Source organism: Hipposideros armiger, unplaced genomic scaffold (assembly GCF_001890085.2).
Source record: "Hipposideros armiger isolate ML-2016 unplaced genomic scaffold, ASM189008v1 scaffold_87, whole genome shotgun sequence".
In the NCBI taxonomy this organism is placed as follows: domain Eukaryota; kingdom Metazoa; phylum Chordata; class Mammalia; order Chiroptera; family Hipposideridae; genus Hipposideros; species Hipposideros armiger.
The window spans coordinates 1,748,295-1,775,614 of NW_017731437.1; the positions used below are offsets into that span (position 1 = coordinate 1,748,295).

A 27,320-nucleotide genomic window follows, 5' to 3' on the forward strand; every position below is an offset into this window, starting at 1 on the left:
ACGGCTGCTCAGCTTGGGCTGACTCGAACCGCTGTTGCTCAGAGCTCAAACTCTTGAGCGAGCTCTTAACCAACTGAGCCACTTGGCCGGCCCTTCCAGAGGTATCTCTTTACCTTCAGTGTCACCTCACTGAGCTGCCTCATTTGCTGATATTCCCAGACAAGACCCAATTCATTACCATTCTAAAAATTGATTTTTTTAAAAAAGTGCTCAGCTCAAAGAACTGCTGAGATCTGGGATGACTGATGGCTTTATTAGCATGCTTCAATTTTATATTTATCAAATTAAACCAGCAGCCAAGGGGAACTTAATTAAGATTCTTTCTCATCAGTCAGAGGAGAGAAGATGGAGAAACAAAGGACTTGTGACAATATTTTAGGAGGAAAGTTTGAAGTCCCCGAAATAACATGGAAGCGGCTGTCTCGGGGGCTTGGTGGGTCACAGGCTGGGAATAAGGGCTGGCTTCAGGCTGAGAATCCTGGGGCCAGATCCACATCCTGTGCTCCTTAACCATTTTCTCTCCTTTAAGCAGTCACCAGGCAGGGAAGCAACACTTATCCAGCGCCTGGTCCACAGTATGCCCTTGGCGCTGTGTCTGCAAATATATAAGACAGCAGAGAACCGGGGAGGCTGAGCTTGGAGACAGAGTGTGGGTTCAAGTCCTGGCTCTCCCCTTTACTAATTGTGTACTCGTGGGTAAGTTTCTTCATTTTTCTGGTTTGCTTTTTTTTTTTTTTCATTTTATTTTTAGCTGAGCCATCCTGCCACCTGTTGGCAGCTCAGCGGCAGCTCAGCTCGGGCTGGGCATCGAACCTCTATTGCTCAGAGTTCAAACTCTTGAGCGAGCTCTTAACCAACTGAGCCACTCGGCCGGCTCAGTTTCTTCATTTTTAAAAAATTGAGATAAAATTCACCCCTTTAGAAGGTACAATTCAGTGGGTTTTAGTATATTCATACAATTGTAGAAGCATCACCATTATCCAGTCCTAGACATTTTCATCAATCCAGAAAGGATCCCCATACCCATTAGCAGCCACGGCCATTGCACTGTCCCCAGCCCCTGGCAACCACCAATCCACTTCCTATCTGTACGGAGTTGCCTAGTCTGGACATTTCTTATAAATGGGATCATCCCATATGTGGTCTTTTGTGACTGGCTTCTGTCACTTAGCATAAATATTTTAAGGTTTATCCATGTCGTAGCATGTATTCCATTTCTTAAAAAAAAATTTTAATTGTGGGAAAATACACATAACAAACTTTACCATTTTAATCATTTTTAGGCATACAGTTCAGTAGTGTTAAGTACATTCACATTGTTGTGCACCATCCAACTTCAGAACTCTTCATCTTGCAAAATGGAAACTCTCTACCCAACAAACAGCTCCCGGTCTCCCTTCTCCCTTCTCCCTAGCCCCTGGCAACCATGCTTCTGCTTTCTGTCTCTATGGAGCTGAGTCCTCTGGGTACTTCACATGAGTAGAATCATGTAGTATTTGTGTTTTTGTGTCTGGCTTATTTCACTTAGCATAATGTCTTCAAGTTTCATCCATGTTGTATGTAGCACGTGTCAGGGGTTTCTTCCCTTTGAAAGCCGAATAATAATCCTTTGTATGGACATGCCACATTTTTATCCATTTATCCGTTGATGGACATTTAGTTTGCTGCCACCTTTTGGTTATTGCAAATAATGCTGTTATGAACGCGTGTGTACACGTCTCTTTGAGATCCCGCCTTTGGAGCCTGGATCTGCCGCGAGCCTCTCTGAACCTCAGTTTCCTCATTTGTGACGGGGAGATCGGGGCCCATTCACGAGGAGCATCGAGCTACACAGTGCATGACAGTGGTAGCTCTAAAAAGATAGTACGTCAGTTTTCTGGGGCTGCTGTAACAAATAACCACACACTTAGTGGCTTAAAACAACACAGATTTATCATTTTATAGTTCTGGAGGTCAGAAGTCCAAAATATGTCTGCTGGGGCTACAATCAGGGTGTCAGTGGTGCTGCATTCCTTCTGGAGGCTTCCAGGGAGAATACATTTCCTTGCCTTTTCCAGCTTCTAGACAGCGGTTCTCAAACTTCCTAATGCCGAGACCCCTTAATACAGTTCCTCATGTTGTGGTGACCCCCAACCATAAAATAATTTTCGTTGCTACTCTAAAACTGTAATTTTGCTAGTTATGAATCGTAATGTAAATATTTTTTTTGTTTTCCGATGGTCTTAGGCGACCCCTGTGAAAGGGTCGTTCGACCTCCAAAGGGGTTGCGACCCACAGGTTGAGAACCGCTGTCTAGAAGCTGCCCTCATTCCTTGACTCATGGCCCCTTCCCCCATCTCCAAAGCCAGTAATGCCTGGCTGAGTGTTTCTCACGCTGCATCAGTCTGCCATTCACTCTTCTTCCACCTCCCTCATCTATATTTAAGGATCTTGTGATTATATTAGGCCCACACACATTATCGAGGACGAGCTCCCTTTTTTAAGGTCGGCTGGTTAACAATTTATTTCCACCTGCAGCCTTAATCTCATCTGCCATGTGATGTAACATATTCCCAGATTCCGGGGATCAGGATGTGGTCATATTTGGGAGTCCATGATTCTGCCACCCCCAGATGGCTGCTTGCACATTCCCGCAGTGTGACCTGTGATGCAACCAGGGAAGCTGTCCAGAAAGAAAGGGGGTCATTTTTTAAAAAAGGTGCCCTGTTAAAGCAAATTGAAATAAAATAGCAATGTAAACATGGTAACATATTTAGAGTCTCTGGGTCATTTCCTGGCACATAGTAGGTGCTCAATAAATGGAATGTCGTGATCATGTTAAAGGAAGAGCTCGCCTTTGTCTCCAGTGCTGGGATGGGGTCTGTTTGGGAGGGCCCCCTGTCTGTTGTGTCTCTGGCTTCCCTAGGCTCCCTCCCCCCCATGAACACGCACATGCACACGCACGTCCAAACACTGACAGACGCAGACAGAGCAGCTAACTTCCCTACAGAACAGGGGAAGTACAATAGCTGTGCTCCCAGCTCCCACAAGCTGTGCGGCAGAATGGCCTTGTGGCATAAATAAAAATAAACCCCAGACGCTGCTTTTCAATCGGAGGATTAGCCTAAATGTTGTGAAACAGAAAGCATGAAATATGCATTGGAGAAACAGCTCTCCCCACTTGCTGGCCTCCCTGCACAGCTCGCGGCGGCTGGCGTCCGTGTGGGGCTGCTTGTTCTCGCCGGCAAGGCGGTTGATGATTTGTGCACAGTGTCAGTAAATGCTGTTACGACATTATTAATGCTTCGCACTCCGGCAAAGGACAATGGCCTATCGCCTCTTAATGTGCTGTCTGCAGCGGCAGTCAGAGCCCATTAAATGGAGATTTCAAACACCGTAAACTGCTTGTTTCTTTCCTCCTCCTTCCCTGCCCAGGCCCTTGTCTGTGAGCTCCAGGAGTAACCTTGCAGCCTTGAGAAGGTAGGGGCTGCAGCCAAGGCTCCGATGCCCAGGGAAGCTGGGAGGAGGGGTAGTTGGGGGACAGCGAGGGGCAAGGAAGTCCCCAGGAGCCCCCGGAACACACCTGGTATTGACCTTCCCCACTGGGGCAGGGAGGCATCTTTACAGCAGAAGAGTTGGGGGCCGGCTGCAGGAAACCTGGACTTGCTGGGTCCCAAAGGGGACCCAGATGGCAGACCTGCCGATGGATTTTATTGGTCTTGTACAATGTTTTAAAAAATTGAGTCTACATTTTAAAACTATGTGACTTCACACGAGAAGCCTAGGTTTCTGACTCGCTTGAAATAACAGGGCTCACATTCACACAAAGCAGTGGTGGCACGTCCGCTCTCTAACCACTCTGGCCCCTTTCCATTAGGTCCCTGTAGTAGGTTGAACAGTGTCCCCTCCCCAAATTCATGTCCACCTGAAACCTCAGGATGTGGCCTTGTTTGGAAATAACGTCTTTGCAGATGTATTTAGTTAAGATGAAGTCATTCTAGACTAGGATGAGCCTAATCCAATGACTGGTGTCCTTATAAGAAAAGGAGAGGACACAGAGAAACACACAGGAGAAGGCCATGTGTCACAAGGATTGCTGGCCCCCGCCAGGAGCCGGGAGAGAGGCGTGGGATGGACGCTTCCTCAGAGACTCCAGAAGGAACCAACTCTGCCGACACCTTGATTTCAGACTTCGGGGCTCCAGCCCTGGGGGAGAATCAGTTTCTGTTGTTTGAAGCCCCTCGGCCTGTTGCAATTTCTTACTACAGCTCCAGGGCACCCCTATAGCCCCTTCTTTGCCTGGCCCACCCTTGAGGCATTTTGAGTGTGACACCCCTGAATAGTAGCACATCACCCATTTCCTCCCAAACCCTTCCTCGGAAACTTGCGTCCCCTTTTTGCACAGAAGGCCTGCACTGCCCAGCCCGAGGGCCTCCTGCTGGCTCCAGGTGTCTGCTGACCCCTGAAACAGGCCAGCAGGTCCGCCCAGAGGTCAATGGAGAGAGCCAGTAACTGCCATATTCAGAGCGCCCAGGCTGATGCAGTCTGCACCCCATCCCCCCACATTGGGCTAGTCTGGGGTTCTGCTTATAGCTCCCAAAGAGAAAAACAATAGAAAGGGGAGGGTTTGGGGATCCAGTATGACCTCAGTTCTTGGATGTGCCCTGCAACGGGAGTGCGCCCCGACTCCTCCCCCATTCTCCTCTAGCTGGCTTAGAGCGACGCTGCTTTCTTATCAGAAGGCAGTGGGTATTCACCTGGAAGAATGGGTTTGCACTCTGGCCGGTGGTGTTGGCATAGCCTATGGCAGTAAAAAACCAATGTGCCCAGGTACCAAATCAAGATAAGGACTCTGTTTTGTTACATTCCGCAGGTGATTCGGCCATGAGTCCGGGCTGAGAACCACTAGCCTACAGGGGAGAGTCTTGGTTTAGCTTCATCAGAAGTAGATTCTGAGCCAAGGATGCAAGTGCCAGTAGTTTATTCGGAGGTGACCCAGGTACATGAACAGAGGAGGGGGAATGAGGCAAGGAAGGAAGGAAGGAAGCCAACATGGGGCACATTACAGAGCCAATCCCCACAGTGGGCAGCTGGCGCTCAGTCTGGCTGCGGAACTTTGGGAGCCGGTGTGGAACATGCCAGAGCATCCCACCTGAGGGAGAGCAAGAAGGGATCTATCCACTTCTCGAGGGCTGCTTCCAAGTGCATTAATTCCCTGGCACCTAGGTCTCACCCCTCTGTGTTCGAGCATATTCCCACAGCCTCAGGCACCGTCACATGTATTCTCTGTAATCTGCCTTTTGGCATGTAGAGGTGAATGCCCAGGGAACAGGGCAGGCACCAGCAGCATCTGCTACAGGTAGACAAAAACAAGACAAATCACCGCTGCCATGCTGTGAGGGCTCGTAGGTGCAGGCAGTGGGCAATTTACACACATGAACAGGCTCAGTGCCCATCACAGCCCTGTGAGGCAGGTTACAAACAGCCTGATGTACTGCTGAGGAAACTGAGGCGTGGAGAGGTTGTACCCAAGGTTGCACAATGCGGGGATTCAGTTTTTTCTCCTGACATCTATAGCACAATGGAGAGCGAGCAAGGCGATTTACACACTGAACTTTCAGCAGACGAGAGGCTGACTCTGAAAGGAAGAGGCAGCTGGGTGGTCTGGCTCAGAAAGTAGCTTTCACTGTCCTCCTATGCCTCCCTGCCTGACCTGAGCTTACGGTCAGATGGCAGTGGTCTCTCGCTCCCTCTGCCCACCTCAAAGCCCACATCCAAGATTGCAAGGCCCAGAGGGAATGGGAAGCACCCTGTCCCACCTTCTGAATTCTGGCTTCTGGCTGACGGAAGGCCACCTCCCGAGATGAGCCAGACTGGACATGGCCATGCCTTTGGGGGAGACCAGTCTTCCGCACCCCTCCTTTGGCCTAAAATGCCAACCAGGTTTAAATGCGACCTCCCAAGCTTATATAAGAGACACACACAATTGAAAGGGCCATTTCGTCCCTTAGTGTAGCTGTGGCTTTTGCTTTGACATCCTAGGATTAAATTATGGCTGGAGTGTGTGACAGATGCAGGCACCCCGGCATGAGGTATGATAGAGAGGCCCAGCACAGACCTCTACCCTCCCAGTCGATATCTCCTTGGTCAGCCTGCCATGATGCCCAAATTTTTGGCCACCATTCCTCACTCTTCTGCACGAAGGCACTGTCAGCATGTCCTTGTTCAATGCAAATTTGTTACCTAGCTCGAGTAACATATTAATCCGCCAACACCAATTCATCATCAGTTTTCACATTAGCAGAGAGCAAGGCGATGAGATAATGGAACACAGGACAGGTGAATTTTGATGAAGAAGGAGCAGGAAAAGCAAGAGCATGAGTCATTGCTGGTAAGAAGCGGCTCGGAAGGGGGGTTGGGAGGTGGGCTAGGAGGGCAGCAAAAGGGCTGTGGGCGGGGGGCTGGATGGATGGGACCAGGGCCAGAGGGAGCAGAATAAATCTTTCTCTCCTAAGATAGGCTGCAGAATAAGCCTGGGACGGAAATACTCTCAGGGTCATCCATGTCATTTAACACATGGCCCAAGTCCTTGGGCGTTTCCCAGCGTGGGACTCCACATCTACACCTGGCCAAGGTCAGGTCTGGCAAGTGTTGCTACCTGGGGGCTTCCTCAGATCCAGGCCTGGCTGCCACCTCTCTGTGCTCACAGGTGCCGCCCCCCCCCATCTCTGCAATTGCAAAGCCAGCCGGTCTCCCAAGTCAAGAAGTGCAGGGAGGGGTGGGAGGAGCGCATGTAAATACTTTATAGAGTTGGCAGGACCCTTAGCGCACTTCTGGTCACTCTCACTTCATCGTGGAGAAACCGAGGCCAGGGAGTCCTCGTGACTCGCATCAGTCACCCACTGGTTATTGGAGGATCTGAGACTAGAACTCAGGCCCACACAGCACGCCCCCGTTTTCGGGCTCATTGAAAGAACCTCAGCACCACAGGTTGAGTTTGAACTCAAATCAGCAAGCAGAGGGGAGCCGCAGCAGTTTCTGACCAGAGAGGGCCAGAGGATGGGTGAGGGTGCACAGCGGAATCAGAGCGGGTGTGAGGGGCGGGTGCAGAAGCCCACGAAATCGACAGAGGTAGCAGCCGGAGGGAGGGCCCCGGCACTGACCGCGGGGGTGGGGTCTCTTCCTAGCGCTCACCTCCTCTGCGCTCTGCAGGACCCCAAGCAGCCCTCCCGGGATATTTCCGAAAGCGGGGCGCGGGGAAGTTGCACCGCTGGAGGGATGCGTAGGGACTCCCGCCCTCCGGTCCCCAGCGCCCCACCCCGGGCCGGGAGGTTGCGCTGCTGTGCTGAGCCTCGGCCACGAGATGGCGCCAGTGCGCCGAGGAAGCGTGGCAGCCGCTCCCGGGCCGCCCCAGCCGCGGCTCCGCCGCCTCCTCCGAGGAAACAATGCGGCGCCTCCCCGCGTAGCTCGGCGCGGGCAGGACGCTGGACACCCGAGAGCGGGCAGCCAAGCGAGCGGCAGGGCGGGCGCGGGGCGCCCGCGTCGAGAGCCATGGGGGCTGCACGGCACCGGGCCGGGGAGCGGCGCGGCCCAGAGGCTCGGGGGGCTGGGGCGCGGGCCCGGGGCCGCCTCTAGCCGGCACCGAGGGCGCGGGCCCGGGGATGAGGGCGCCCGCGGCGGGGAGCCCGTCTGCGCGCCGCGGCGCCGTCCCGCCCAGCGAGCGAGCCCGAGCAGGCAGACGCGCGGCCGGCGGTCTGGGGGCGCGCCGCCTCCCGGCCCCCAAAATGTGAAGCGGTGAGGGCGGAGACGCAGAGACGGCCCCGGCCGGGCGCCCTCGCCGCCCTCCGGCAGCCGCGCTGCTCCCGTTCCCCTGCCCCCCGAGGCCGCGTCGACCCCACGGGCCTCGGCCAGTTGTAGCGAAGCCGCCGAGCCTCCGCGCCCCCCGCCTCGCTCCGACCGGGTTTCCGCCCGCAGCGGGTTCGCGGCCCGGACGCGGCGGGAGGAGGGCCCGGGACAGGGCGTCCGGCCTCGTCCGTGGCTCCTCGCCCAGACAAGTTTGAACAATGATCACAGTCAACCCCGATGGGAAGATAATGGTCAGAAGATGCCTGGTCACCCTGAGACCCTTTCGGTAAAGTTATCTCCCTGTCGGCGCGGGGAGGTCTTTTTCCCCCCCGAGGGGGCGCGGGGTAGGGGTGTGCGAGGTCGGTCCCCGCGAGGGTGCATGCCCGGTGGCAGAGAGGGCAGTTTGTGCTTCCACCCGTGGTGAAGGCCGGCGGGGCTGGGGTTCAGGTTCGTGTGGGGAAGGGTGTGCAATGCCGGGACGTGTCCAGAGCTGGTCTAGGTTGGAGAGGACTCCTGGTGCGAAGGTGGGAGTGGGGTCAGAAAACCCCCAGGTCGCGGTCCTGGACTTGGGAAGTCTCCTAGCTAGGGCGCCCCTTTCCTGCCCCTCGGGGTCCTTCCCCAACTCGCCGACGGCCCCACCCCGGCGGCAAAGTTAGCGCGCAGCGTCGGGCGGCACCCCCACCCCGCGGGCCAGTGGAGCCCTGGGTCGGCCCGCTCACCCCCTCCGCCGTGCTACCGCTCCCCGCTCTTCCTTCGTGCACCCCCCTTTTCGCGGCGGCGTGCGGGCCTTTCTCCAACGAGAGGGTCCCCGAGATAGGGGCAAGGACCCCCTCTGCTGGGGATTCGAAACCCGTCCGCGGGCAGTGGAGAGGCGGGGCCGGGGGCGGCGCTGCGGGGCGAAAGGGCTTAAGAAGCCCCGGACCGCGGCGGGAGCCTGCAGGCAGGATGGAGGCCAAGACCGATCCCTCTACCCGCCAACCTCGGGTGGCCAAGGCCAGGCAGGGCTAGGCCCGCGCGGGGCAGGACAGGCTCTGGTGGTCCCCACCCGTGGGCCGGGGAGCACGGCAGTGCCTGGGCAGCTCCCTCCTCTCCTAAGAGCCGGTGGAGCCCTGCCTACAGTCGTGGTTGGGGAGAGGGCGCTAAGCGATGGGTGCCCAGCGGGCTCGGAGTGCTGCCTCGCCCGAGAGTGGGGGCTGGAGGACGCTGAGGGGGCGGTGGGGGCCAGGGCGGGGGCCTCACTCTGGACGCCGCCACAGGTGAGGGTCCAGGGCGCAGGTAGGAGCCCGCGAAAGCGGGCACTGGGCAGGCGGAGGCGCCCGAAGCCCGGGCCGTGGGAGGGGCCAAATTTGAGCCCCTCCCATCCAGGCCTCGGCTAGAGCCCCCGGCCCCGCCCAGGGCTCCCACTGTCTTTAGTCTCTTAACTAGGAGACCATGGCTCACGTGGCTTCCGACCCCTCAACACGTCCAGCCCTCTCCATCCAGCCAGCCTGTTGTTCGGGGCCGAGGAGACAGCCTCCAGGGACGGCGGGGGTTGTACTGGCCCACCGCTGTCCGGGGGACGCGGGAGGACCATCGGACTGGGGGTCTCACAGGGAAGGGCCTTGGGCTGGTGATTGGGAGGGTGTCCAGAGCCCCATGGGAAGTGGGCGTCTCTGGAAGGGGCCTTGCTCCTCCAGGAAATCCTCTAACCTCTAGCTGACTGGTACCGGTGAGAGGGTCCTTGCCCCGTTTCACCCACCTTATGTCCAACCCGCCCACCAGGCCTGGCTGGGGAAGCCCCCAGCCACAGACTCAGGCTTTAGCCAGACGTTTCCTGGTGTAAATGGAAGCAGCTGCGGGACGCAAGCACCATGGACAGCGCCTGCTCCCAACCGTTGCTTCCCTCTGGGGTCCTGTCCTGGTTCCTTCTGGCTCTCATCTGAAGGCAGGACTCAGAGGTGGGCTTGCATAGGTTCCCCCTTCCAAGTTGTGTAACTTTGCCTCGGGGACTTCCTAGGCTTCCCAGAGACCCACAACTTCCAGTGAACTCTTTGGGTCCCCTTCAGATGGGGATAGGGAGGGGACAGGCCTCCAACCATATCATCCCTATTTGTAATTCTCAAGGACAGGCTAGAATGACCCCAGTATTGAGGTCTGGCAGAGAGAGATGCTGAAGGGGTATTTTGGGGTCCTCAGATTCTGGGCGAAAGTCTTAGATGCCTTCTCACAGCAGGTCTTTGGATCCTGGCAGCTCAGGTCCCCAGCTGTAAGTCCAACCCCATCACTGGGGAAGTGGGTGGGGGAAGTGAGGCATGAGAAACTTGAGGGGTTTGTCTTTGTCCTCAGGCTGGGAGGACAACCGGCTGATTTTCTTAGGACCTTCCTGGGTGTGCGACCAACTCCTTTTACACTGTCCCTCTGGCTGCTGTCCTGAGACCAGCCTGACTTAATCTTGGGGATCCGAGGGCCTGAGCCCTGCCCCGGGGGTTGATGGAATTTGGTGAGGGAGCAGTGTCCCTTTTGCCATCATGCCTATCCCTGCTTTTAGGTTCTGCCCCTCTCTGATTTAATCTCTAACAGCTTCCGTTAAATATGGGCTGGGAATTTCGTTGTGCTTTTATTTTCTTCTGCAATTATGTGTTTTCTTTAATGGACCAAATTTTAATTAAATACTGCTCTGCCAGTTTCAAATAATGAAGATTAAAATGCATAAAGCAAGTCTTGCATAGAGATACAAACAAATGTGGGTGTTGAGGATGGGGTGGAGGTGACAGGGCTGGAGGTCTCTGGCATGACGTGGGGCTCCCCATGGTGAGCCTGACTCCACACAAGATGGGGGTCTTCACTCTGACCTTGGCAGGGAGGGCTCCCCTTTCGGCTCTGCTAGATCATCAAGCTCTCGGATTGATTCAAGGTCCCAGAATAGCTGCCACCTCTGGCCACCCCAAGGCTGTTTTGGGGAGCTAAGTTTCCCTGTTTGGTGCCTTGGAAGGAGCAGGAGCCTGGGGCTGGACTGGAGGGTGGGTTCCCTACTGTCTCCCTGGGGCTGTGTGTTGAAGCAATGAACACTTACATTTTGGCCAGCTCTCCTGACCACCGTGATAGCACACACCCATATGACACCCCACGCACAGGTGCCAGCTCACTCTGACCAGTCCAAGGTGCAGGCTGACAACCTACCATGTGCTTGCCTGGTGAAGATGTGGGTTAGCAGAGTCTGGGCACAGAAGGCAGCCACGTGGCCCTGCTGTTCTAGATATTACCATCTGGTAGTGATGGGGGCACATACCCCCACCCTTGAACATGATGAGGAGGTGTTCAAGCAAGCTCATGACTGATGGCTGTGGCAAGGCCTGTGTACACAAGTGCTGAGTGGGGCCCGGTGATTGATGGGATCCAGGTGAGTTTCATCTGGACCAGTTGCTTGCCCTCTGGCTGGCATCGGGACCTGCTGTTTCCGTCTATACCAACGGTTCTCAAACTTTAGCATGTATGTGGATCGCCTGGAGGGCTTGTGAAAATACACTGCTTGCCCCACCCCACAGTGTCTGATTCAGTAAACCCGGGGTTGGGACTCAAGAATTTACATCTCCAACATTTCCAAGGTGATGTGCTGCTGCTGGTCTGGGGACCACGCTTGGAGGACCTCTGGCAACGAGCCAGGCTCTATCTGAGGGTGGAACCTGCCTAACCTCACACCTAAAGGTGCACCGTTTTCCCTCATGGTCTTGGCTCGTGGCCAGTTCCCTGCAGCGGAGCTGCCTTTATCTTGTGGTGATGGGAGACCTCCTGGCCCAGGAGCCCAGCCACGGGTGTTTCATTCTTCCATCCACCCATCCCTTCCTCACTCATTCATTTGTGCGAGCTCTTACTGGCTAGGGGTGCGTGCCGCTGACCCGCCCTGTTGCTCTCCGCAGGCTTTTTGTCCTGGGTATCGGCTTCTTCTCACTCTGCTTCCTGATGACATCTCTGGGAGGCCAGTTCTCGGCCCGGCGCCCCGGGGACTCCCCCTTCACCATCCGCACAGAAGGTACCTTAATGGGGGAAGGGGAGCCAAACGTGTGCAGCTGTTTACGGGCGAGAAGAGGGGGGCCTTCATGCTTAGCACCACCGGGGGGCTTCCTGGGGCTCTGTCCCAGGCGTTCTGGACACCTCCTCAGTGGACGTGTGAGTTGAGAGGGGCCTTGGCTTGGGCTGCACGACCTTGTGTGCTGCTTGGCCTGGCCATCAGGGTTCCTCTTGCCTCGACTCTCAGGCCTGGGAGAGTCTTCGAGTCAGGGTCTCCCAGGCATCAGAAAAGGCTGCCTGTGTTGCCTCTTTAGTGTGTCTGAGGGGGGGTTCTGAATACGACACCTGTCTCTTTGAGACAGACATATTCTGTGCCTTTGGGCCAGGCTGTGGTCACAATGGGAGGCAGAGGGCAGATCGGTCTGTGGGCTCCCGTGCCTTGTCTCTGAGCTCTCGGGGCACAGTCCGTATCTTTGTGGGTCCTTGCCCACATGATACTTTCGAGGCCGTGGGACAGAGGTGCTGAGACCACGTGGGCTTTGGGGACCAGATGGACCTGGTTTGTTCCCTGGCTGATCATCTACCAGCTGTGTGCTGTTGGCTAGGTCACTAAGTCACCTCAGAGAAGGGAAGTAATGATTGCCTTCAGGGGTTGGATTGAATGAGCTCACAGGGCATGGGGGTGTGGCGGGGTGATGACCTGGGCACCCTCCTCCTGAAGGTGGCCCTGCTCCCCTCATCCTGCTCAGGGAGGGTACCTGCTTCATGTGTCACTGAGGCTCTTCTGGTCAACAGTGCGAAAGTGGAACCTACAAAAGTTGGGCAACTGAGGCAGACGGGGTTTCCGGAACTGTCCAGGGGCTGGCTGTTTGGGCTTCCCCTGGCCCTCAGGGAAGTCTCTCTTGGAAGTCCACCCTCTTGAACCCCCAGGGCTCAGCTGACTGACTTCCCTGTTCCAGATGACGAATATACCCTCTAGTAGAATGGCTGTCATCTGGGGGTGGGGCTCTCAGGGACACTTATGCCATCTGTGTCTCATCATTAGAGTCATTCCTTCAGTTTCACGTACACGTCTTTAAACTTGCGAAGGCTCCCAGCAGGAATTTCACATTTATTAGTCATTCAAGCCTGAGTGTGAGTTAATTTATTCTGTCTCTGGCTCGTGGAGGTTCTTTCTGCAGGCTCTCTGAGCCTTCGCGTTGGCCTCTGATGAATGGGGATGATCATATCTACTTCCCCAGGATTGAGTTGGTGTTCAGAGAACCTATATGAAGGGTCTCGAGCAGCCACTGGCAAATAGTACATGCTCCCTAAATATTTACTGGGTATATTGAGTGTGTGACGGGGACACTGCAGAAAAGGATGTTTAGAGAAAAGGATTGAGGAGGTGCCAGGATTTCAACGTGGGAGATGCCTGAGGACTGCGGTTGGACGAGCGGGTGGGTAGTTGTGAAGGGGCATTGGAGGGCAAGCTTGGGGAGGGGTCCTGGAGGGCATGGGGGGATGGCTGGTGGGGGCCGTGGAGCATGGGAGAATGGGGCATGAGGAGTGATGCTCAAGCTACCTGGGTGCCACCCCTGGAGAGGGGGTGTGTCTGTCTGGGTGGGCTCCTATAAGGGGCTTGAGGGAAAGGTCAGGGATCCTAGAGATGCCAGTCAGGGGCTGGGAGAGGAGGGTGCACGACTGGGTGTATGGCTTCTTCGCTTGTCTCCTTGAGGGGTTGGGGGGTGGCTCCACCTCAGCAGGGGGTGGGCCCAGTGGCCCATAGTACAGGGGACTTGCCCTGCTGAGCACTGCGCTGCGCAGCTTCGCCTGGTAGATGGGGCAGGAGCCCAACTCCAACCCAGATCTTGTATCTTAGGGGTTAGCAGAACCATGGAGGGGAGAGGACTTACCCAAGGTCATGCAGTTAGACTGAAGGTGTGTGCGCATGCGTGCGCGCGCGCGCGCACATGCGCGTGCACTTAAATTTTCCACTGGCGTATAATATGCACAAACTGAACACATCCATGCAACCGGCAACCCAGGTGGAGAAACAGAACGTGATCGGCCCCCAGAAGCGTCTGCTTTCCTCCGCCCACTCACTCCTTCCCCAAGGACATCAGGACCCGACTCTAACAACACAGAGATGTTTTCCCTTGTTTTGGACTTTATGAGAATAAAATCAGATAGCGGGTGTTCTCTGTGTGTGGCTTTTTCTCTCAGTGTCACATCTGTGAGACTCATCCATCTCGGGGTGTGTGGTTGGCGTTTGTTTTCGTTGCCCGGCCGTGTCCCATTGTGTGCGAACGCCGCAGTGTATCTGTTCCACTATTGGTGGATGTTCCGTTGTTCCCAGTTTGGGGCTTTTGTGGAGAGCGCTGCTGTGAACATTCTCGTACATGCCTGGTGGAGACGCGCAGGCATTTCTGTTGGGCACACCTAGGAGTGGAGTTACCGGGTCTCCTGTTGGAAGACTTAGAAGATGGAACTGAAGTCTGGGAGGGGGAGGAGATGGACAAGGAGGGGGGCCTTGAGAACTGACCCTGTTTCGCTTTGTATCCCAGTTCTGTTTGACCTCTGGTTTCTTTCATGCCCTTGGATTAAGTTGTTTTGCTTAGAGAGACCCAAAGCAGGTGCTTGGAGGAGCCCCAAGTTTACCTTGTGGGTTTAAAATCCTGATCCTACAAGAGATGCCCCCCCCCACAATGACACTCCACGGTGTGCCTAGAGCAGTCCTGCTACCAACCCAGGAGGTGCCAGCGTTTCTGCCTAGGAGCCACCTGAGGGAAAAATGGGGGTGGGAAGGGGGTCATGGGCTGGGCCGGGTTGTTGGGTAGCGTTTATTCCCAGGGTCTGTGCAGCCTGAGGGCAGAATCAGGAGAAAGAAACCCACAGCTAGGAGAAAAAAACCTTGCCTTGGCCAACAAAACCATCTGAGCACAGATGGGAAAACACTCCCTCCCTGCCTGTCAAGCCTGAGGGAAGTGGGTCTCACGTGGCCATGGCTGGGGAGCGGCAGGAAGGAGAAGGTTCTGCCCAGAAGGGGAGAAGGAGAGGTCTCGACACCCTCGATGAACTGTGGTCCCTGTGGGGGGGCTCCAGGTTCCTCTCGGGGCCAGTTTCTTTTTCGTGATAAAGTTCCCTAGTTGGGGGATGAAACTGTGACAGACAGCTCATTCTATATTCTGCATACTCGTCTGAAGAGTCAAAGAAGGAGGCTGAAGGGAGAAGCGTAACTCGGAGGAGATCTAACCTAATTCCCTCTTGCTGCAGTTGGCCCTGGCTTGGGTCCAGCGGCAGGATTTTTTTTTTTTTTTTGCGAGCTCCCCAGGCAGCTCTCCTCCTCCCCAGCCCGTCCCTCCTCCCTGCCTCCTGCCTCCGCTGCCTTTCTCTTGTCCTAAGGAGGAACGTGCTTCCTTCTAATGAAAGGGGATGTGAAGTTGTGTCTGAGGCCTCCTTCCCAACGTTACTGCAGGTTCCCCAGAGGGTGTGTGGCTGTTCCCGCTGTCTGTCTTGTCTTGAAGAAGTAGAGGTCGGAGGCTGTCCCCAGCGGGACAGGTCTGCAGACTAGAGGGCCTTGGTTCAGCTATATGTATCTGCCCTGAGTTTCCCCTGTGGCCTGGCCCTGCCAGACCTCCTGGCCCCCTGGCCAGGATTTGAACTTGGGGAATACTGGAGAAATTTTTCCTTGCTCCGTGGCTGTCTCTGGCCCTGGACTTTGGGGCTGTAGGGCTCTGGGGTGCATCCTCTCAGAGGCTGGAGATGGATGGGCCAGGGCCAGGGCCAGGGCCTGCCCTTGTCCCCTCCACTGCCCAGAGCCCCCATGGCCTCAGCTGGTTTCTAAGGTGGCTGTGTGTGGACAGACAAATGCACTCATATCTCCAGCTGCACAAACACCAAGTCACAGCCCCCATGTCAAGTGCAAGGAGGTCTCTCTTATCTACTGAGGTGGGGGGTTCCTTTGATTTCCAGGAACCAGAGGTAAAGGATGGGGGTGGGGACAAGAAAGGGAGGGCAAGCGAGGAGGGCAGGAGATGCAGAGAGACGCAGAGAACCTGTCCAGGGAGGGAGGGGCCTTGGTGGGTAATAAAACACCCCTGTCTGTAAGCGTGAGCAGCCATTTGTCTCTTTCGCATCCCAGCTTTCCTTATTTATATGGAAATATGGAGGGAACATGTGTGAGCTCTGAGATGTGTCACTGGGGCCTCACATTAAATACATTTCAATCCAGCCAGTGCCGAGAGCCGCGAGGTGACTCAGGGCAAGCCATGTCAGGAGCTTGCTCTGCTGACAGTTCTGGGGCTGGTGGTGATATCCAGGGAGCATGTCACGTGGGGCGGCCCCCCCAGACTGGCTATGCAAGGCCTGCGTCCCTCCCAGGGACCCACCCCTTGCCTTATCCTGGACAGAAACTGTGCTTGGGGCCCAGGAGCTCCCTGGGAAGCGGTGGGGGAGGGGGTTGTCTCCGGAGGTCTCAGGAGCTTCCAGAGCCCTGCCCCATCTGAAGACCATGAGAGCAGCCCCTGGGCCCCAGCTGCTGGGGAGGTGTCTTGTGGTCTTGGTCCAGTCTGATGGAGGTGGGCTTGCAGACCCACCTGAGATGGGGGCTCTGTCTCTTTAGCTCTTAGATCTTTGGGGATCTAAGCCCTCTGGTCTTCTGGGGTCACACTTTCTGTTGATGTTTCTAAGAATTGGGTTAATCCCTCCTATGACGGACACTCTAGGACCCCCAAATGTCTCCAGAGCTTATGGTTCCCTGGTCACCCCTTACTCTGATTTCCTCCTGTTTTTGCTGAATTATCCTCCTCGGCGTCTCCCCTCCTGCCACCTCTGTCCCCCACATTGACCTAGTGGGGAGGGCACCCTGTTCCCCCTAAGGCCCCTGCACAGCACAGAGGTAGGGGTGATGGGGTGGGATGAGCAGATGACAATTCCCCCTTGCATCCTTGCCTTTCGGACCCCCCCATCTCTGCAGTGGGACCCTCGCCACCCTGCTCAGCCTCTGGCCACCCCTACCACCTGCCTCTGCGCCCTGTACTGTCTCCTCATCTCCCAGGCTAAGCAGGGAATTCCCGCTTTCCTCCTGAACACGCAGAGCCAGTTCGCCTTCTCTGTGTCCCTGCTCTGGGCATCTAGTCTGTACTTGGGCCCACCCAGGGGTTTAGCAAAACAAACAGCTCTCACCCTAAGGGGAGCTAATGGCTTTTCTAGGGACAACTCTTTCCTCTCCCATCACCCCAATTAATCTCTAGAGGCAATTAGGGGAAGACGCTGGCCTACAGAACCTCAGGGCTTCCTAAGTCCACCCCCCTTGTTTTACAGGAGGGGAAACTGAGGCCCAGAGAAGCAAAGCGACGTGCCCCCCCATCCGGTCGGGCCACTCGTGTGTGTGTGTGTGTGTGTGTGTGTGTGTCCCAACCTCCCCATTCATGCCCATTCTTTTTGTTTTTTGGAGCCAGGACCCGGGCTCTTCAAAGAACCCGCGGCTCCTCCCTGCTCTGGATCTGGTGCCCAGCTGGCACTGCCGTGGCATGTGAGTGAGCCCCGCGGCTGCCGGCAGCCTCCCTTCTGACCGCAGGTGGGCTCAGGGACCCAGCCGGGAGGTGACTTAGTGTGAGAAGCAGCGGTAGCCCCTGGACTGGGCCCGGAGCCAGGGGTTGTGGGGACAAGCAAAGCAGAAACGTCACAAGCAGCCCGTGACATGGAACCGCTCTTGGCTTCTCCTCCTCAGCTCATTCCCGAGCTTGGAGCCAGAGACCTGTCCCCTCCTGCACCCCCCGCTTCTCCCCATCTCTGCTTCTTGTTCCCAGTGGCCTGTCGTGTTCTCTGCTGGTCCCCACCTGGCATTGTGACCTTGGCCGCAGACGGGGCTGATGTTGTTACCCTGAGTTGGGGACACTGAGGGGGAAGTGTTACAAGGACTTTCCCTCGGCCGGGGTGGGGTGGGCAGAGGCAGAAAGAGCCAAGGATCCGCCTTGTGGCCCCTGAGGTTGCCGGACCCCTCCCTTCCTTCCTGAGAGGCAGGTACTGTGGCGCTCATGCCCGCTACCCTCAGGACCCCCATGCACGGGGGCTACCCTGCAGCTCTTTGCCTGGGGGGGCTTCCTGGAGCCGGTTCTGCCCCCCCCCACAGCAGCAGAAAGTACCAGAACATGGCTGTCCTGGGAGCAACCCTCACGCAGTGACTGGCGGGAGGTGGTGTGCACATGGCCCAGCTCCCTCGCCCCCCCAGGGGGAGAACTCTGAGGCAGGTTCCATACTTGCTGGTTTCCCCAACTTGGTGACACACCCTCTCTGGGCTGCCTCCCCTGCCCTGTTTCACCTCCCACTTCCCAACTGGGGTTTCCTTCACCCCCCAAATGAACAACTTGACCTCAAACCCTTGTTTCAGGGTCTGCTTCTGGGGAACCCAACCTAAGGTGCCCCCTGCCCCTCTCTGGCAGACTGGGACACCCCCAGAAGCATTGGGGTCTCCACTGACTTGGCTCATTTGTTTTTGGGGTTTTTTAAAAAGATTTTTATTGGGGGAATTGGGGAGATGGAAACAGCGCTGGGGAATTGAGGGAAGGGGAACAGACAAGTTGCTGTTGTTTTTGTTCTTCAGTCTAGTTGTGGAGGACGTTGCTTCACTGGCCCAAGTTGGCACCATCATTGCGCTCTTCCCAGGTGAGGCAGATCAGTCGCCGGCTTCTGGATGGCCGCTCACTGCGGCTGCTGGCCGCTCATGCTGGCTGCTGGCTACACACGGTAGCCCATGGCAACCCACTGCAGCAGGGGCTGCAGCCTTCGCCGTCGCCGTCACCGGCGATTCACGGCAGCCCAGCTCCAGGTTGAGCTGTTGTTCAGCATCTTAGCTGTAGAGGGCAGTGTCACTGGCCCTCATGTGGGATCCGAACCGGGGCCCTCTGGCGTCCCAAGCCAGCTCTTAACCAACGCGCCACTCGGCTGGCCCTGTCTTGGCTCATTTGTTATGAGCGATTCAGAGCCTGGCCCTAGGGGTCTGCAGGGAGCCCAGTTGGGGACTGCAGTGGCTAGAACTGAGCACCTATGCGCCGTTTGGAGGGGCTGCTTAAATCCTTCCCAAAATGCCCTTGAGAAGGAAGGTGAGGACTCGCGTTCCCACTGGCACGTGTGGCACTGATGACGGGAATGATTAGAAAGGAAATCGCCGAGAATCTCCATCTGGTTAATGGGATCTTGGCTGAAACACCTCATTTTCATTTAATTGTATTCTTCACAAGGTCTCCCCTTGCCCTCAGCCCTGGGGTCGATCTTTATGAACCCGAAGACCAGCTCGAGAGTCAGGACAAATCCACGATGGTTTTCTACAGTGGGGTCTCGGGGAGAGAAGAGCAAGGGATGCGGTTGGGGCCCCAAGGTTGGCAGGAGAACAACAGGGCCCTGAACCCCTTGAACACAAGCTCACAACCGCTTCTGTGCACCCGGGCCACGTGGGGAGCAAGTAAAGTGCAGGGCCCTGGGCCCCACGCCCTAGAGACTTGAATCAGCAGACCTAGACTAGGGCCTGGGAATCTGGATGTTAGCAGTCTGGCCCGGAGATTCAGGTGCAGGGTGAATGACTGGTCACAGTTGTAGAAACCCTGACCCAGAAGTCCTGTCTGGAGCTCAGTGTAGGGGGGCTTTGGTGCTCCTGTTTCACCACTGGACCTGCCCTGTCGTCTCACAGACATAAGATTACGTCTAAAGCACGATGATTTTGTAGGTGACCAAACAGACCCAGAGAGGTTAAAAGGTTATCCCAGTGTCACACCTCTGGTAGGAAGCAAGGTTGGCCCAGGCTGTCTGGATTTCTGCCCTACAGGGGTGAGGGGTGGGGTGGGCTCCCTCTCCTGACCCCTCCTCTTTCTGGGAAGATGGGAGTGGCACGGCTGCGGTCTGAGCCACCCCCGGCCTGGAGACCAGGTGGCTTCAGGTGGCCTCCAAGCTGACTGTGGCTGCGCTCTGCCTACAGTGATGGGTGGGCCGGAGTCCCGTGGCGTCCTCCGCAAGATGAGTGATCTGTTGGAGCTGATGGTGAAGCGTATGGACACACTGGCCAGACTGGAGAACAGCAGCGAGCTGCACCGGGCTGCAGGTGGAGGGCATTTTGCCCTGGACAGGTGAGAGGGACACTGGAGGGAGAGGGGCACACGGTGTGGGGGAGGGGTTGCACTTCAGGTGTGCTGGGGGTGGGCGTGCAGTCTCAAAGTGCTCAAAGTGCACTCCCACAGCTCTGCGGGGGGCGGGGGGCTGTCTGTCACCCCCGTTTTTGTTAATCTGGGGAAAACGTTAAGAATACAGGCAACCACACAGCAATACAACCCAGAGCACTGTTCTACCTACCATCCAGATTCAACAGCCATTAACATTTCGTCACATTGATGGTCTTTGTTCCTTTTTAATAAAGCATCGCAGACGCGGCTGAAGGGCCCTTTAACTGCTTCCCCCTACAGACAAGTGCTTTCCTGACTTTGGTGAAAGTCCTTCCAGTGCCTTCTAAGTACTTTTACACGGGCGTTTTATACATGGACACGCTGTAAATGCATAGTGTGCGTTTTTGCAGACCTTACACAAGTGGCGTCCCACAGTACCTAGTCAGCACCTGCTTACTTCGCTCATTGTGGTGATTTTGAGCTCTGTCTGTGTTGAGGGGCGTGGTGGGATGTCCACGTGGACTGTGATGGCCACAGTGGTCATCTGTTCTCCACTGATGTACGTGGGCAATCTCTACCAAAAATAACTTTCTGGTTTATTCATTCAAAATATTCCCCCTACTGAGGGCAGAACGTGCAAAGGTCCCCAAGAGTTTGCGCTCTAGTCCCATGTGTCTCAGCTGCATCCCTAGGAACCCGGGTGGTATGCGACCAGGTCGGTGTCCTTGGTATGTAAGTGGCCTCCAGACCCTAGAGAATGAAGTCAGGGCGTCCTGATTGGGAGTCCTGGCCTCCAGACTCAGATGTGGGGGGAGGGAGCCTGGACCCCACCATCCCAGGGAGACGAGCTACACCTGACTTTTTAGATATTGGGGTTCTTTATGAGATGGATTTGCGCAATGTGTTTTATCTTAACTGCTGAAAAATTAGTTGGAAACCAACTCTTTGACACAGTTTAGGAAAGGCTGTGCCTCAGCCAGTGTGACTTCCCAAAAGTGTTCTGCTAAAAACTAGGTTTGAAATCCACACTTTGAGACAGTTTGGGGAAAAGCTGTATTTCAGCCAATGTGTATGATGTGAAAGGCAAAACTGCAGGCATTTCCAAGGAAAGAGGCGGCCAGTTGGATTCGTAGGTGGCAGGTTAGGGAAGCAAGGGGACTATATACAAGGCTTGTTGTGGGCGCCATGAGACAAGTGGATCTCACCTGCCACCAGAATCTTAACAGTTCATGTAGAGGCCTTACCTGGGGTCAGTCACGTACACCGTCCAGATGGTCTCCACAACACCCTGCTCTCTCAAGGCTGCACCCTTGAAACGGCTCCCACTCTGGGAACGGTGGGCAGAGAATATACATCCCAAGGGCAGGGGAGGGGTGAGGAACCTCCGATGACCCGGGTCCAGCTCTCCGGTCAACCTGTGGTCATGTTCTCCTGATTGCCTCCTCAATCAGAGGAAACTGAGGCACAGGGAAGTCGAGGAACTTGCTCAAAGTTGCACAGCTGCGAAGGGGCTGGGCCTGGCTCTGGGCCCAGGTCAGCTGGCTTCAGAGCCCATCTTTCTAACCATCCATGATCTGGATGGCCATTCATTAAATGTGCAGCTTGTGTGGGTTCATTTTTAATTCCTTAGCAAGACTTTTCATATCAATTCATTTACAATTCAGGAAACAAAATGTTTTTGTTAGACCTTTGCTCTGATTTTTCTTTTTTTTTTGTTTTGTTTGGAAAATGTAGGCATTAAAATTGCAGCTCTGGAGCCTGGGGTTAAATGTGTTACTGGATGTGACGAGCCCAGCAGAGTGCTTGGCTCCTGGTGGAAGCTCTTTTCCCCCAGGACATCGGGCCTCCTGGGTGGGCTGCTGTGCAGCCATGCTGGGTTCCCAGTTAGAAGATGCTATCACACCATCCAGGGGCTGAGTACCTGACCAAAATATGCACTCATGAAATACGTACGGGACCAGCTAAGCGCCAGGCACTGCTACAGGTGCTGGGGACACAGTTATGTTTGTTGTCCCCATTCCAGTGGGGCAGACAGGCAGTAATGAGTAAAAGAAATACATGAGATAATGTCAGACACTGATCCATGCTGTGAAGGATTGGGGGGTGACCAAGAAAACGGCTATTCAAATATGGTGGTCTGGGAAGGCCCTTCTGCGCTGGTGATACTTGAGCTCAATTCTGAATGGTAGGAAGGAGCCAGCTACATGAGGAACTAGGAGGAGAGAATTTGAGGTAGCGAGAGCAGCAAGTGCAAAGGCCCTGGGGTAGGAACAAGCTTGGTATTTTGGAGGAAGAGGAGCAATGTGAAAGCCAACATGGCAAAGTGTGGTGAAGGGTGGGAGCGGTCAGCAGGACAGGCGGCATAGGGCTTTGTCAGCTATGGTAAGGAGCGCTGGGACACTATTCTAAGAGCTGTGGGAAGTTGCTGGGGGGGCTTTCAGCCAGGGGCTGATAGGCTCTGGCTTCTTTTTATAAAGTTCACTCTGACTGCTTTGTGAAGAAGGGATTAGGGGTCAGGGCAGCAAGAAGGGAAGCAAAGGGGCCCGGGGGCAGAGACGGGGAGATGGAGGCAAAGGTGTTGGGCTCCCCTGGAGTTCCCCCTGAGGCCTGAGACCATTTTCTTCTCTATGCCAGTCTTCTCTGAAGCTGTCTGCCGTCTGTGTCCCCTCTGATCCAGCCCCTCCCACGCCCCCCTCCCATCCTTTCTACTTTTCTGCCCCCAGCTGTGCTGCCACCTCCCTGGGCTGCTGGTCCAGCCTCTGTCACCAGGTCTGTTCACCAGGGCGAAGGCAGAGGACCCAGCTGTCTCTCTGCTGCAAATCCTGCTGTGGACAGCAGAGCCGAGGGTCAGGTGAACCTGGGCTCCAGGCCTGCCTTCTGGGGCTGGGGGTGCCACTGCCAGCATATTCAACGTGTCCCTGGATTTCTTCCAGTCCCGGCCTGTCCTTCCCGCCCCTGCCTTGTCCTTCATCTCCTGGGGTGGGGGTGAGGGAGCACACACTACCTCCCAGCTCCATCCCGGGAAATAGCAACAATCCATCATGACCAACAGAGCCCATCAAGCCCCACAGGCAGAGCCATAAATTTCAGAAAGACTGTTGTTGCTCCTGGTTTCAGGGAGAGAAATGATAGGTGTGTCCAGGGCTTGCAGGAGGCTGCTCGCTCACACCTGCCTGGTGCGCTAACACTCCAGCCCCTCCCCACCCTGAATCCACCCTGGGTTGATCAACCTGGAGCTAGACAAGCGAGAACCCTGCAGACACACAGGCTGCTGTGTCTTCAGCAAACACTCTGTTACCTGCGCTGGGATTCCTCACTCTGACAGCATCTGTGGCTTCAAAAGAATCACGCCCACTGTCCCCCTTCTGCCCTTCCAGAAGCTTCATGGCTGGTGTGTCCGTGAGGAAAACGAATGTGCTTTTTTAGTCTAGGAAAACATAATTAGGAATTATTTGCAGATTTGCTGCAAATGGCATCATATTATGTATCCTAGAGCCAAATAGTAATGGTTTCTGAATTTTCCATAAGGTTTCTCAGCAATAGCAGACAGCTGGAGTTTCAGGCGGTTTGCCTTTGAGCCAGTTTGTATGTCTGTGTTATATCCTACCATGTGCAGAGTCCGGGCTGGAGTTTCAGGGATGGGTGGAGAGGACACAGGAGACAGAAGCTGGAGCCCTGTCCCCGACGCGTGTACGGCCCTCCTGGGGACAGGGAGCCAGTGTCCATCCCTGCGCACAGCTAGAGTCACTGCAAACAGGTCTGCATTAGGAGTCACCGCACACCTGCTCCACTGGCCTGGCTGGGGCTCTCACAGAGATTAAGCCCCAGGGGGCCTAACACACCCTGTGTATTTTCATTACTTCCTATTCATCATCTGTCCCCAGGCTGGAATGTCCCCTCTGTGAGGGCGTTTCACTTCTGTATCCCCAGCCTCAAGAACAACAGTTTGTACTTGTGCTTAGTATTTGTTGAAGGAAGAAAGGAAGGGAGAGAGGGAGAAAGGAAAGAAGGATAGTGTGGGCGCCCCTGGGTGCTGCGTGAGGTTGAGGAGCTGTGAAGGCAGCACGGTGCCCAGCGTGACGGAGAGATGGATGCATGTGCGGCGTTTCTGGCCAACCCCACCCTGGGACCCTGAGCGTGAGTGGCTCAACCCGGGGCGCCGGCTGCTGTGGGTGCAGAATCGTGAACGTGGTCACACCCTTGACCTGGGCGTTTCATTCTGGGAATCCGTCTTAGGAAAAGAATCTTAACTTCAGAAACAGTTCTGTGACTCATGGCCATTGTGGCCTTTTTAATATCTATATATCTTTATCTCTGTCTCTACCCGTATCTATCTATCTATCCATCCATCCATCTATAGTGTTAGAAAGTTTGAGCAACAACTTGAATGCCTGCTGGTGAGGAATTGGTTAGACACATCCTGGCACCTCCGCTTGGTGGGTTTATGCAGCTGTTGAAAAGTATGTTGACGAGAAATGCAGGGATTTTAATGGCAAGGGAAAATGTGAAAACAGTTATGTGATTATAAATAGAGTTGGATTATAGAGAGTGTAAAACTCAATAACTGTAAAATACTGCAGGAGAGATGGCAGAAAGGAGATGCATCAAAATTCTCATCTGTGGATAATGAGATGGATTATTTTCCCAACATCTTTTTTTAAAAAAGAAGCTTTATTTAAAAACTCAAAAATGCTTCTAGACATTCCAGCCATTGCTACGCTGGCGAGGCCGGGTGGCCTAGAGAGTGGCCTCCCTGGAGGTCTGCATGTGGGTGTGGGCAGGGGACACTTTACCTGTTATGACAACTTTGGGCTCAATTTTAAAAGACATGCATCATTTCTCTCAGAGCCTGTGCTGGGTCCAGCTCCGGGATTTGCCCCTTCCTAATAGGAGAGCCAGTCTGGGAGCTTGTCTGGCCCCAGGGCTCAAGAGAGGCCAGGCTGATGGGGAGGGATGGCCGCTGGGTGAGAAGGCCAGTCAGTCCGCCAGGCCAGAAGCCTATCAAATATGACAATAAATGTGAACAGGTTAAACATCCCTAACAAAGATACGGCTTCTCAACACCCAATTATAAGCCGTTTGTGAGACAGACCTAAAACCCAATGACTCAGGAACTGAAAATAAAAGGAAAGGAGGATGTATCTAGAAAACACAAAAGAGAAGAAAGCTTGGATGACAATATGTATGCCAAACAAAGTGGAATTTGAAGCAAAAGAACATTTCACAGGGCAAAGACTATACAAAAAACTTCAGCCTCACTAATAATAAAAATTCCACTTGTAAGAAACAGTGTAACGTATCAAGCTGGCAAATATGTTTTAATTATAAGACTTTTATTATGGAGGGTACAATAGGAAAAGGATCAGTATAGTGTGGATACCCATGGTAAGATGAAATGTAACCGCTAAAAATCATATTTTAAAAAGCATTTAATGAATGGTAACATACGTATACAATCTCAGTAAAAGAGGCAAGATACAAAGCATGTACAGTAGGATTGCAGTGTCTTAAATAAAATATACATATGAGATCTTAAAAAAAATTCTCCAGAAGTAGGCTGGGCCCTGGGGTGGGCTTAGTCTCTCTCTCTCTCTCTCTCTGATATTAAATATATATGTATGTATGTATGTATATTTCTTGGTGCAGGAGAGAGGAGTCCTCTCTGCCCTTGCTTGCGGAGGGGCTGGCAGATCCGTGGTCATCTGTTCGGAGACCCCCACAGCATCAGGGGCTCTGGATGAGGGTGAAGAGGGGCGGAAGCTGCGGAGGGAGCAGTAAAAATGCAGGGGAGGCTGGACACTTGGGTGGGAGTTTCCTGTGTCCCATGTGGTGTGTGTGACAGGGAGACAGAGAGAAAGACGGACAGACACACACACGGAGAGCACATCTCCCGTCCTGGCTGTACATGCTTGTGTCTCTCGGTACATGTACCTGCGGGCACCTGTGTGCAGGAGTTTCCATGTTTTTAAAGGGAAGGCGGTCAGTTTCATAATGAAACTTCCAGCAAGCATGCCGGCCAGCTGTGCGGAAATCGATACACCGTTAATTGGATGCAACCCTCATAAATCATGGGAGGAACCCGCAAAATTAAACCTCATTCCCCAGGCGTCCTGGAGAGCTCTTCAGGGGCCAGGGGAGTGAAGGCTGGAATTAGTGATTGCCTTGAGGGGCTGGGAGCAGGGGCCGGAGCCTCAGGTGGGCCTCTTGTAGCCGGTGTTGGGAAGAGAAGTGGCCACTGACGCCTGACAGCAGCCAGGGTTCCCTGGCCCTGGGTGGTATATGGAGCAGAGCATCCGGTGGCTGGTGGGGGACTGTGGTGTTAGCTGCCTCTTTGGGGTCTGCCCAGAGACTGACTACACCAGGGTCAACCTTGGGGGCCAGTTGGCTCCAGGAGGCCACAGCAAGGGGCTGGCGGTCAGTCTGTGGGTATGAGGGGAGGGATTCCTGGGCAGGACTTCGAATACCGCGGATTCTTAGAATACTCCCAGGGTGGCCCCTGGGGATGCGGAGAGGGGTGACCAGAGACTGGCTTGGTGTGCTTTTCCTTTCCAAGTAAGAAGTGATTGTTGGGGCTGGCCGAGTGGCTCAGTTGGTTAAGAGTTCGCTCAAGAGTTTGAGCTCTGAGCAACAGTGGCTCGAGTCCCGGACCGAGCTGAGCAGCCCCTGAGCAGCCAACAGGTGGCAGGATGGCTCAGCTAAAAAAAACAAAAAAAGAATTGATTGTTATTGTGGAATTTCTGGTGCTCAGTAGGTGTGCAGAAAGCACGCAGGCCCAAGTCTCGCACGCCGAGTGCATTTAACTATTTTGCAGAGGCAGTGGAAGGAGCAAGGCTGGCACAGAGAGCCAGGGTGCGAGCCCCTGCCCTCTCCCCAGCCCACAGTGCAACTTTATTTTACCTTCTCCTGGCCAGTTTCCCCTTCACAAAGTAAGGGGCGGGACCAGCAGGTGTCTGAGGTCCCATGGGGCTCACAGGTCCTGGGATATGGGGGTACATACTCCTGAACACAGGCGGGTTCTCAAGGAGGGCAATGTGAAGTGTTTGGGCACCCCGGGGGGGGTGCGGGGGGGCTCCACCCGGCAGGGCAGCAAGAGCTCCCAGGGGCGCCTGTTAGCCCTCTTCCCATGGGGCAGGGGCAGCGGAGGCTTCCTCAGAAGGTGCCAGCAAATCCCAGGCCATCCCCGCCCGGAGCTGTTTGCAGACTCCTGTGTTTCAGGCTGGCTCGGGCCACCATGGGCACCTTTATGGGCGAGGGAGCACAGGGGCCTCTTCCAGCCAGAGCCATGCCTGGGGTGGCCCTCAGCCCTGAGAGGTGTGTTCTGGGTTCCGAGGACTTAGTTGCAGAGTGGGCTGAAGTAGCAGTAGTCATAACGAA

At 54.9% G+C, this 27,320-nt stretch overlaps 1 protein-coding gene across 2 annotated transcripts in view; it reads left to right on the forward strand.

Moving 5' to 3' along the window:
- The first annotated feature begins 7,597 nt into the window (after nt 1-7,597).
- MGAT5B (alpha-1,6-mannosylglycoprotein 6-beta-N-acetylglucosaminyltransferase B) overlaps nt 7,598-27,320 on the forward strand; it is a 68,322-nt gene continuing 48,599 nt past the window's right edge. Inside the window, exons 1-3 of one of the 2 annotated variants that reach the window (XM_019644490.1) lie at nt 7,598-8,110; nt 11,721-11,833; nt 19,766-19,913. In XM_019644490.1, the coding sequence (XP_019500035.1) occupies nt 8,043-8,110; nt 11,721-11,833; nt 19,766-19,913 (329 nt within the window). In that variant the 5' untranslated portion in view covers nt 7,598-8,042. The remainder of the gene's footprint in view (nt 8,111-11,720; nt 11,834-19,765; nt 19,914-27,320) is intronic. The other variant, XM_019644491.1, reaches the window with a different exon arrangement.